This window comes from Anastrepha ludens, chromosome 2, assembly GCF_028408465.1.
Source record: "Anastrepha ludens isolate Willacy chromosome 2, idAnaLude1.1, whole genome shotgun sequence".
NCBI classification, from domain to species: Eukaryota; Metazoa; Arthropoda; class Insecta; order Diptera; family Tephritidae; genus Anastrepha; species Anastrepha ludens.
Window position 1 is genome coordinate 80,678,875 of NC_071498.1, and position 12,945 is coordinate 80,691,819.

Here is a 12,945-nt window from a genome sequence, read left to right on the forward strand (position 1 = left end):
GTTGCTGGTCAATATTGAAGGATCAAAAACTTCTTTCGTAAAAAACTTTAGTATTCTTACATTTCAACCACAGAACAAAAGTCTCGATTTTAAAGCATGGAGTACAGTTTTTCTTGACGAGCTTGATACAAATAGAGATTTTTCGTGAAGGATCTGCGATCAACAAATGGTGAATTGCTTCGATAGGTGGACACTTGTAGAGTTGTAGCATCGTTCACAAATAACTGCCTACAAATTTTTTCCTGCACAGATAACACTGCGTTACAAAAACGAACTTTTTTTCTGTCCTATGAACCAAATATACTTTTTCGGAGAGGGGATAAAAAATAAAAATACACGTGTATCGCCATATCTCATGCAATTTTTTTTTTTAATTTCGAACAGGTGTCAACCCTGTGAATCATTGTCAGTGGCAACACCTAGGTGAAAAGTCTAGAAATGTGCTACACTATCTGTGTGCCCAATTTCATTCAAATCCGTTAAGCTAATCCTGAGATCGTGTGGCTATACAGATATGCATACAAAAATTGCTCGTTTAAAGTTATAGGTAAAATACAAAAAAAAAATTGTGACGTGTACATGAAAATCGTTGATACACGTGTATTTTTATTTTTTATCCCCTTTCCGAAAAACTATATTATATTTGGTGCATAGGACAGAATGTGTGTAACGCGGTGAATAGAAAAATGAAAAACGATACTTAAATTTTTTAGGCTTCCTATCTAACTTCTTTTATATTACATATTAAAATGAAAAAAAAAAAATGTTTTTTTTAAGGGGACAGATACCTGTGAACGGCCATATTATCCCTGATTTTCATTAAAATTATTTAAAATGAAGAAGTCAATATATCTTTTTCAAAATTGGCATACAGTTTAATTATACATTAGAGTAATATAAAATATTTTTTTTTATTTTAATCATTTAAAATGGCGGATGTACACTCAATTCTTCCAAGAAGGTCGCAGCGGCGCTTCTCAATCGGCGTGCATTGTAGCAGCGGCGTCAGTGACCTGAATACAAAAACCCAAAGAGTTTTTTGTTTATTAATGTCATAATTTCTATATGAATTAAAAAAAAAATGGAAAAAATAAAAATTCGCGGAATAAAATTAAAAAAAATTATTTTTTCGAAAACTTGAAACACATAGAAAGTAATATCATAAAAAAGATGTGTGCCAAATTTCAGGGAGATCGGTCTATAACTTTTCGAGTTATCGTGTACGCCAATTCGAAAAATTGGGGGACATCAGAATTCGTTTTAGAGGTATGGTTCCTTCAGCAAAGTTTCTTATTTTGATCCCTAGAATTTGATTTTCACAGAGCAATGGGCGATTTTTTTGCCTCCCCACAAATCGACCCGGCCCAATATATATATAATTGACGCATACACCCATTTTGGGTGTTTGGCCGAGCCCCTCCTCCTATTTGTGGTGTGCGTCTTGATGTTGTTGCACAAATGGGGGGACCTATAGTTTCAAGCCGATTCCGAACGGCAGATATTTTTTATGAAGAGCTTTTTCATGGCAGAAAAAAAGGACCACTCTAAAAATCGGTGTTTTTTCAGTTTTTTAATAAAAAAATACAAAATAATTGAAATAATAATATGATTCTAGCCATTGATATTGAGAACAACATATTAAAATTTCAGACGATTCGGTTGAATATGCTTTGTTTTTGAGAACACCAGGCCGAAAAAAATCGTTTCCAAATACATGAATTTAAAGTTTGAGGTACAGGAGCGCGCGGACCGCTCTCTACCTAGTTAATGCGCTGTAGAAGCTATAATCTTGGGAATTTCCGCATGAAAATTTCACAGTATATTCTTAAGATACCATACTTTCGAAATATCGAAAAAACAAAAAATCGATTTTTTGAAATTTCTAGGCCACCGAGTCCCCTTTAAACTAAGAACAGATAACAGTTTTATCAAAAAAGATCTCTGTAATTGAAAAAGGGCCCTCTTTGGACTCAATACATCGATTTCGACGGTCTAGACTCTAGAGGCATACCGAATTAAATTTAAGGCTACAATATCCTTTTGGTAGGCCTCTACATACACAAAAGGTTTCCCTTATTTTAAATTTTTCCGTAAAGATTAAACTTCACATCCACCAAATCGGTCAACTTCGGGGAGTGATTGATATCGTAAATTCGGTTTCCAGTTAAATGGTCGGTGTTGATTGTCTCATTCGTGACAGCCAATTTTGTTTTGATTTCCTTACTTCCAAATATTGAGGTTTGAGATGCCAAGAGGTCGCTAATTATTTACGTTCTTACAACTATAATTTTCATAAAATATACATTTAGATCTTGAAACCAAAATGTATCGATTGCTCCTAATTGGCTTTACATGTGTACTCATACACATGCAGTCACTCATTTCTTCTCACCAACATTGGATTAGCCACCCGCGGTGCGTTTTTGAGCAGTGTTTATTTCGACACGACGACAACGATGATGCTGACATGCTAATGATAAGTTTAAGTACGTATTCGCCCTCAGAATGAATACTAAAAGTAGAGTTTTGCCTTTGGTGGTTCGATGTGTTGGCAGAAGGCAGCACTAATCGGCCATTAGGTCAGCCTCACATTTGCATAAATGATTTCATAACTCAACTAAAACACAAGATCTATGTGTGTATGTATGTATGTGCAACGCCAGGCAAAGACTGTGATGGCTAACTGAAAATATCGAAAACAAACTTATTCGTTTGATTTGCAAAATAGATATATGTATGTGCATATGTTTGTAGGTTTACTGTATTTGAACTTTTAACTTTTAGCGGCCTCCTCTCATCAGCAAGGTTTTTTACTCATTGCTATTGAGAAGAGTTTTTGTGCTCACTGATTGTAGAATATATTATTGAAGTTTTGAACAGAATAACGGTTTCACTTATGCAGAAAATTTACTTTGGACTCCTATATAAACACGCATCACCTCTTTCCAAATCAGAAACAAATCGTATTCCAAAGCAAAAGAACTTCAAAAACTTCAACATGCGTGCATTCTTCGTATGTACACACATATTTGCTGTTTTCATTCGATTTAGTGTTTTGTTTCGAGGATAAAATAACTGATTTGATAATTATTTCTTTTGCAGGTTTTGTGCTTAGCTGCCGTTGCCTACGCCGATAAGTTGGGCTATAATTACAGTCCTGTGGGACATTCCGACTCTGGACTTTCCTTCTCACCTGGCAGTTCTGGCAGCAGCGGAAGCCTTGGAGGATTGGGAGGTCTTGGCGGTAATGCTGGACTGGGAGGCAGTGGAGGTCTTGGAGGTCTCGGAGGGCTTGTAGGCAGTGGTGGACCAGGTAGCAGCGGAAGCCTTGGAGGACTCGGGGGTCTTGGCGGTAATGGTGGGCTAGGTGGCAGTGGAGGACTTGGCGGAATTGGTGGTGGTATTGGTGCTCCAGCTGGTGGCTCCGGAAGTGTCGGTCCATCTTACTCAGCACCCGCCGAGTTGAACAAAGAATTTTACACTTACACTGCTCCCGATGAGGACTTTAATGACGCTGATGCCGTTCAAAAGGTTGCCAGCACTCTGAAAAAGAACCTACGTGTTGTCTTCATTAAGGGACCCGAAAACACCGGTCTTGAAAACGCCGCCCTCCAACTGGCTAAACATGCTGGCGAAGACAAAACCGCTATCTACATTTTGCAGAAACAAAGCGACATCTCAGATTTGGCTAACAAACTTAATGCCATCCAAGGTCAGAGCAGCCATAAACCCGAAGTGCACTTCGTCAAATACCGTACTCCTGAAGATGCCGCCAATGCTCAACAAGCTATCCAATCACAATACGACCAATTGGGTGGAAACTCCCAATCGCACGATGGTGGCGTGGCCCCAGTGCACAACTTCGCTTCTCAAGCTCCAGTTCGCGCACCCGAAGTGCACGCTCCCCGCAACGCCTACTTGCCATCTTCCATCATCCGCTTTTGAGTTGGATTGAATAAGCTGATGGATTGAACCAGTTATTTCCGTGTTTAATCTTTTGCTTTATAGAAGGACTGATTTGTTACATTTGTTAAAAAGTTTTGAAATGATTGTTATGGAACTATGTTTATTACCCTTTTTGTTAACGAATATATGAAAGTATTAGAAGAACATAATGTTTCATTTACCTATTATGTAAAGTGTATTAGATTTTTCTTAATTCTAAAAATGGGTTTCCAAGCTTCTTGAAAGATGTCTACAACTTCTTTATTTCTTAAGCTCTTTTCCAATTGCCAAGCCGCTTAGCAGGGCAGCCAAATAATAATGATCTAGCATTTTGTAAGTTTTGCCTATGATGTACCTATCTAGTCACTCCATTTCTTCGGTTGCCGTTTCAGGAAACCTACTATTTATCGAAATTTTCTTGCTCATTCATCCGTTTCATATTTTTCGGAAATATGTTTTATCCCGAGACTAAGTACCGCTTCAGGACTACGCATGTACTGACTCTTGAAGGATAATTAATGGAATTTCCCAAGTATGACGAAACCTAAGTAGGATAGAGTATGTTTTTCGGAATTTTTATTTCTACTTTCTTCGAAGTTTTAAGGTGGGTCTTAGAAAGCTTTTTCCATACAATGCGGATTCCTTGAGATTTTTGCAACACTTTCTCTACTACTTCTTTCTAAGAGATTTTGAATTCATGAGAGCCAAGTGTTCTTATATGCGTCAAATTGGATAAGGATTCTGAATTTGATCGCCAATGCTGATATAATTTATATTACCATGACTAAAAGGTTAGAAAAGTTAGAAACTCTGACTTATATGATATTTGTGGTAGAATACTTCATATTTTTGTAAAAAATTATGAAAAAAAAAAAAAAAAGTAGTCAAAATTGCTAATTAGGTGGACGCAACCATCGGCACAACTTGGCAGTTGTAATTTTGTCTCTTACCACTTCGTTTATTTAGCAGCATTACCATCGATAATGTGCCAAGTGCTACTTTGGACCAATCACACTTCATAAATCATTATTCCCATCCTAGTGTATCGTGCAGAAGCTTTGAGAGAAAGATTCTGCGGAAGAGTCGTAAACAATTGCATGTTGGAGACAACGAATATTGGAGATGATGAAACAATGAGCTGTATGAACTTCAGGACAACATAGATTTAGCGCAGCGAATTAAGATCCTGCTGCTCAGCTGGCTCGGCCATGCCGTTCGAATAGTTACAAACGCTCCGGCTCTGAAAGTATTCGATGAGCTATCAGCCTCAGGAAGGCCTCCTTTGCGTTAGAAAGATCAGGTGGAGAAGGACTTGGCTTCACTTGGTGTGCCCAACAGGCGCCGGTTACCACGAGAGAGTATCGCCTGTGCTGCTTTTTTAAACTCGCTCAAAATCACATAAGCAGTTATCGCGCGAATCAAGGAAAAATACCGCATATGCTGAGTACACTTTGAGGTTTAAAGGAATTACGCGACATAAAAAACGCATGAAATCTAAAAAACGCCATTATTGATATGACGAAAGTTCGAAATTTTGTAACCTTTGGCCGCAGTTGATCGTGGTTGAAAATTAAGTTTTCTTTAATCTTGCTATTTTTTGGAAGAAAAGGTATATGCCAACAACAAAGGCGAATTCATAAAAGATAGTAGCGGGAGCAGAAGGTGATAAAGCAGTGTCAAAATGTCATTGATTTTGTTTTTACAAAAACACTTATTACCTTCTCCGGATTTCAGGAATCCCATGAATTCCAATCAGAATCTGAACAAAACGGATACATTTTTATCATTTAAACTACCAAAGAGCAAGACAAAGAACAAACAGAAAAAACCAAAACAGCTGCTCTATAGCAAAACATTATATGCCAATAACTCAAAGGCATTGATGGAATTGAGAGGGTCCGGTGATACGCTAAATGGCTACGTAAACTTCGCAAAAGTATAAACTTCATAGGTGGGTAACTACTCTACTCTTTTTTGCAATAAAACTCCAGAAATTCGAAAATAAATATTTTTTTTGTTCATATTTCCAAATTGAATAATTAATGGGATAACCATGTGATGACATTTTCATTAATAAAGCTCCTAAGCAGTAAACACAAATTTTTTCTCTCATCTCGAGATGTGTTTTGCTATTCGTCTTCAATATCCCATGTATTGGCACTTTGTTCTCGATTATAAGTTTATTATTTTTATTACAAATTAGAAATGCATACTTCTGAAATAAAATTATTGTACATACCAACTAAAATGCAAGATATTCATTTGTAAAACTGGTTTGTTAATTTACTTTTTTCTATTTGCTCAAACTTTTTGGACAATTAATATGCGATTTAAATATAGGGTTTTCCAATAACGAGTGTTACAGATGAATGGATTGCGCTATCGAGAGATGATTAACGATTCTTTATGGCCGAAATTGTCCAGATGAAACAACGTTTATTTGCAACAAGACGGCGCTACGTGCCACACAAGCAACGAAACCATTAATCTTTTACGGGAAAAGCTTCCGGACCGTGTTATCTCTCGATGAGGTGATCACAATTGGCCACCGAGATCTTGTGATTTAACACCTTGTGACTTTTTTCTTTGGGTCTACGTGAAAAATAAGGTCTACGCCAACAGCCCAGGGTCGATTAAAGACCTTAAAGATGGAATTCATGAGGCTATCGAGGACATAGGGCAGCCACTTTGCAATTCGGTTATGGAAAATTTCATGAAAAGGATATTGTCCTGTAAGTGGGGTCGTGGTGGTCATTTGCCTGATATTATTTTCCACTATTAACGGCATACCTTCCTCTTTATAATGAAATAAACATCCGATCATTTATATTATAAAATAGCATTTTTCTTTGAATATCAAAATAACACCTCTTATTGGAACACCCTTTACTTAACCCTAACGTTCTGATGCTTTCTTAAAAATTTTATAACAACACATTATTAGGTCGAACCGAAGGCGAAGAAAGGAATGGAAAAGCCACGAGCTGCGCATGCCCAACAATAGGTTGGATAAATCTACAATGATGGGGAAAGCGATGACTACGAGACCACCCGAACGCCTTCCCAAGCGCTGGAATGAGAGTTGGGCATCCAGATCTGCCGAGAACTAATATTTTTTTTACATGGAAGTCAAAAAACATTCCATCTTTTATATTAAAATTGTTGAATAACAGGTTTTGATCCTATAACAAAGAAGAAGAAAAGAAGAAGAATTCAGATGTATCTCAAAAGATATGATCCTATTTCTCTGTGGAAAAACAAAATTTTAGAATGCACCATTTTCGATAGCCACCAAGGCTAGAAATTGTATATTTTTGTAGAAACTCATAAAATTCAAAACTCCCAAATACCTTTACGAGAAATTAATGAGATTTTAAAGGAATCAAAGTCAATCAAATATTCTTACTTGTCTTTATCAGGGCTGTTCTTCATTAATACCGTGAGGCTGTGGAATTCAATTCCTGAATATGTCAAGGCAGTGATGAGTAGCAAGTCGTGTATTCAATTGCTTTAATTCCGCACAATGAAAGTGTGGTGTGATTAAACTGTTTGCGTTTCTCTGACTCTCTCATTTCTACTATAAATCCTCATATTTTGTGTTCCAATTTATGTGTCTGACTATTCTTATATTTATCTCTAAGTTTGTTTCGATTTTTTATACATAACATACGAGCTGGGGGTTTAATCTAACGAAGAAAACGCATTTTTTTGTTTAAAATTAGCTTTATTCATCAACGAAATTTCCATCAATCAAACCATGCAATCATTCCAGCACCGCTCTAACATTTAAATACCATTTTTTTAGAACGATTTATCTTTTGCCTCAAAATAGATCTCAGTTTCATTTTTTTAGGTCTGTGAACAGTCAATAGTCGCCAAATCGTATTCTCCAGAAGTGAGAGCAATTTGAAATTCAATTCATGTGGTTTTGTCATTGTTTTGATTTCTTTACGATGTCAGCTAACTCATTCAAAACGATTTTGTGGATTACTTTTCTGGTGTCATTGTCTCTTTTGGACGACCATTGCGTCATCATCGGTGAAGTCAGCAAACCATTCGTGTTTTTCCCCATCAAGTAGCAGTGTCAAATTAAAACACGAAATTCTGGTTGATTCTTTGTTCTGAAAATAATAAAACTAGCGCCACTCTTACCACAATAACTTCCGAACTAATAAATAGAATATCATTCAATTTTAGCAGCTGTCTTAGTACTAACTGAAAAAGAGGCGAATGCAATAAAACTAGTGTCATCCATGTGTTAGGCCCCTGACTTTTCAGCCCATGTGTTGTTAGTTTTAAATTTCCTTTTTAGAAAAATATTTGATTTTGAATTTTGTAACTTTCAATTAGTTGATTTATTGGAAACAACTAAAAATTTTAGCAGATACATCCATATTTTTTGTTCAAAAAAGAAACTAATTAAAAAAAACTAACAACAGCAATTTGACTATTAAAATTTTGCAGTACTAAATTTCTTTACCATACAATTTATTAGAAATTAATTTTATTCTTTTACATTCACAAAAAATTGTGCTTAGGTTTTATCAAACCGCCACTAGAAATATATTTCTCATGAGAGCACTGTCAAATTCCATTACTTCTACCTGGTTGAATGTGCCTTGTCTATGCATTATCTTCGAACTATTCTCCGCATGTAAAATTATTTGAACAAAATTTGAGAGTAGTGCAATATTGAGACAAAATTAAAAAAAAAATAAACTGTTCACATTTTTTGATTGCTTTTTGAACACTCGACCAGCTACATATGAATGGGTGTTGTGCAGTCTCTTCGTTGGTGTTGGTGGTTTTATGTATAGTAAGTATACCAACTTTTGCCAAACATATGCACTAATAGCTCATTTTTGTTCCAACATAACTTATATACATTTTTTAGAATAAAGAAAAAGAACTTCAGCTAAGCGTGGTTTACAAGGTGGGCAAGATTCACATACAAAACAAAATTAATTAAAATAGTGCATTTAGAAATTGCATTAAAAACAAAAATGCATTTCTAGGAGAGAAGCCTGTCGTGAGCACAAATCTTGCATTTTTAGTACATTTTAAGCCATAGAGTAAAACAAATATGCACACTGACAAGGAGATGGGAAGAAATGTTTGAACTTTACAAATATTTGTTTCCAAACAATTTAAAGAGAACTCAAGAAATATACCACCATGCCATCATTTTAGAGTTAAAACTTGGGTGCGAAATTAATGTGCTACCGCTTTTATTCTCTGATACTTTTGCCATCATCCTTTCCACGCTAAACCCTGTAAAATATCTCTGATGTATTAAATAGCAACAGAAAATTAGCTCCCTTTCCACGGCAGTGTGTTCTACGTTACCAGAATGACCTGAATTTATTTAGCAAGTCCTGAGCTTTGCTTTGAGGAATGTTTATGCTGCAATAACAACAACAAGAAAATGAATTCCTTATTTGATGCCTGTGTCGTGCTGTGCGCGATTGTGGGTGACTATCATTCAGAAGGCCCGGGGTCGAAACCCACTGAATACATGAAATAAGAAATAATCGGAAAAGGGTTTCTATATCGGTCAGCTCTCGGCACAAATGATAAACTTCCGATTGTATTTCTGTCATGAAAAAACTTTTCATAAAAACCATTTTCCGTTCGGAGTTGCCTTAAAATTACCAAGCCACTTGCAAATTGAAGCGGAAACTCGGCCAAATACCTAGGGAAGCATATACGCCAATCAAAATTTTGACTAAAAAGTTCGAAGTTTTGATGACATTTTTAGAATTTTTTTAAATTTTGTATAAAATATGGAACCTTAGGCTACATGATTTGTGTTGCAGTATAATATATATATTTTTATAGGCAAAGAGCCAAAACTTCGCAAAATGTCGCTACGCTATTATTGACATACACATATACATACATGGAAGCCATCGGGAAGCAATGACAAGACACTGAGGGTATTTTGAGAAGCTTTCAAAAGCCCTGAAAACCAGCTGACTACTTAAAAATTAAAGAAATGCGCGTTACAGACAAAGATAGATGCATCCTCGAAGTGTTTGCTTTTTTCTGAGCAGTATATTAAGACATATTAAAAAATACTAATTGAGGAGCTTTCTCGTGGCAAAAATACACTCGGAGGTTTGCCATTGCCTGCCGAGGGGCGACCGCTATTAGAAAAAAATGTTTCTGCACTTTGGTCTTTCGCCGAGATTCGAACCTACGACCTCTCTGAATTTCGAACGGTAGTCACGCACCAATCCATTCGGCTACAGCGGACGCCATTTGTGGAACGACATCAAGCGGCACACCACAAATAGGAGGGCGTACGCGGCAATTATATATATATGTATATCCTATATATAAAAATGAATGTTTGTCTGTATGTCCTCGATGAACTCAAAAACTACTGGACCATTCGCCACCAGGTGGCGCTGCAGAGTAGCATCTTCTGCTCCGTTCAACCGATTGTCATACAAATTAGTATGACCATGTATTTTTACACAGAGGAAACGAATATGCCAACATCCGATGAAGCGACGCTTGGAGTGTTCGAGAGAAAGATTCTGCGTAAGATTTTTGGACCTTTGCACGTTGGCAACGGCGAATATCGCAGGCGATAGAACGATGAGCTGTATGAGCTTTTCGACGACATAGACATAGCGCACCGAATAAAGATCCAGCGGCTACGTTGGCTGGGTCATGTCGCCCGAATGGGTACAAACGCTCCGGCTTTGAAGGTATTCGATGCGGTATCAGCTGGTGGTAGCAGAGGAAGAGGAAGGCCTCCTCTGCGTTAAAAAGATCAGGTGGAGAAGGACTTGGCTTCACTTGGTGTGCCCAATTGGCGCCGGTTAGCACGAGAAAGAAACGACTGGCGCGCTTTGTTATACTCGGCCAAAATCGCGTAAGCGGTTATCGCGTCAATTAAGAAGAAGAAGAAACGAATATGCAATGTTCTTAAATTTATTTTAGTTGTTGGCGTAGCAACGCGCGCCGGTTACAGCTAGTATATTTATACATCACTACATATTATAAAACAAAGCCGCTTTTTCCGTCCCTATGTCCACGTAATCGCTTAAATCTTTAAAACTACGCAACGGATTTTGATGCGGTTTTTTTTTAAAGATAGATTGATTGAAGAGGAAGGTTTATATCTATATAATGTGAAAAAATATATAAAGGGGGCGTGGCAATCGGTCAAAATGTGGCAAAAAAGCATAATTTTTTTGTTTTGACGGCCATAAATCATAAACGAATCAACCAATTAAAATGAAACTTTCTTAGAGTTTAACTTTGAAATATTTACTTTCGTTCTGCATCAAAAAAAAAATTGATATATTTGTTATTTAACCAAAATTGTTTAAACAAAAGCAGCTCTTTTTCCAAAAAAAGCTGTTTGTGTGTTTGTTCGCTGTCAACCGAATGAAGCAACAGGCGTTTAGCGATAATCTCACCACACCTCATTAATGTTGAATTACATCGTATGGTGACGTATGTATGTATGTATGTATTTACGAATCGCTCGCATTATTTCATTTCGGACGTATGTACATATGTATCTATGTATGTACTGAATTCCATGTAATTATATGCACATACAATTTTACAGCGAAATAAAACGCTATTTTCACGTTCTATATTAGTAAATCGCACATACAGTATGCAAAGTTCGTATTAGTTCACCCTCTTACAAATAAAAATACCACGTATATTTTCAAATTTACTTTAAAGCAATTGATTTCAATCGTAGTGCGGTATTGTATAATTCATAAAAAAATAGAATAATAACAAAAACTCCGAAACATTTGCATAGAATTGAAAAAAATAGCTTTAGTAGCAGTGTAGCTATTTCTACTGCAGGCAAAATTCGTATTAGTACACTTAGTATGCGTTGAATTTGTAAACAATTTGTTGGTATTTACCTTTATTTTCGAAACGATTCAATGTTTAACCTTGGGCAGTTGCGTTTTAGTAGCCATTTGTTCAAGTTCGCGGAGTTAGCTTGCAATGTCGCCAAAGTCAAACGAAACTAGGAGATTAATAATAAATATGAACAAAAACGGAAAGTCTTTACGCGAAATTGCGAGAACATTGCAGAAAAGTGTGTCTACAATACAAAACTTAGTCAAAATTTGTGGAAGGATTGACAAAAAGCTTCGAAATGTGAACAGGGCAAAGCTTGGGCAGAGGCACAAGACTTATTTGAAACGCCTTATGAGAAAAGACCCCACCGTCAGTGGAGTTTCACTAGCTGCAGAACTAGAAAAATACTTTTCTATCAAAGTTACACCTCAAACAGTGCGCAATTATGTAAAAAAATTGGGATTTAGAAGCAGAACTGCGGTTAGAAAACCGTATGTAAGCTCAGTCAATAGAAGAAAGCGTGTTATATTCGCCAGGCAATATTTAAACAAAAATATGCGGTTTTGGAAAAGGGTAATTTTTTCAGATGAGTGTAAATTTAATATAAAAATGTCCGATGGACGCATAAAAATTTGGAGAGAGTGTAATACTGGCCTTCAAAAACGAAATCTGCAGCCTTCTTTCAAGCACGGTGGTGGTTCTCTGATGGTATGGGGATGTTTCGGGGCAAACGGAGTAGGAAAGTTGCATTTTATTGATGGAATTATGACTGTGAGGCAATATATTGATATTTTAAAAAAGAATCTACGCAAAGGTGCCAAAAAATTGGGTTGCAAAAAAAAATGTATATTATAGTCCAACAAGATAACGACCCTAAGCACACGGCGTTGGATACAAGGTTATGTATGCTTTATAACTGTCCAAATTATCTCAAAACACCACCACAAAGCCCGGATATTAATCCCATAGAAAATGTATGGTCGATTTTCAAAAAGCAGCTGGAACATCATCAAATAAGGAACCGAGAACATTTAAAAAAAGTCCTCAAATCAGAGTGGAAGAAGATTTCTCCAAATCTCACAAAAAAATTGGTGGAATCTATGCCGAAGAGATTGTCTGCTGTTCTAAGGCAACGAGGGTATCCTACAAAATATTAAT

At 36.5% G+C, this 12,945-nt stretch overlaps 1 protein-coding gene across 1 annotated transcript; it reads left to right on the plus strand.

The window, feature by feature from the left end:
* Window positions 1-2,998: 2,998 nt before the first annotated feature.
* Window positions 2,999-4,025, plus strand: LOC128858238 (uncharacterized). The gene is made up of 2 exons (XM_054094336.1): window positions 2,999-3,013; window positions 3,103-4,025. Exons 1-2 carry the CDS (start codon window positions 2,999-3,001, stop codon window positions 3,943-3,945), a joined length of 858 nt encoding a protein of 285 aa, XP_053950311.1. The 3' UTR covers window positions 3,946-4,025.
* The last annotated feature ends 8,920 nt before the right edge of the window (window positions 4,026-12,945 follow it).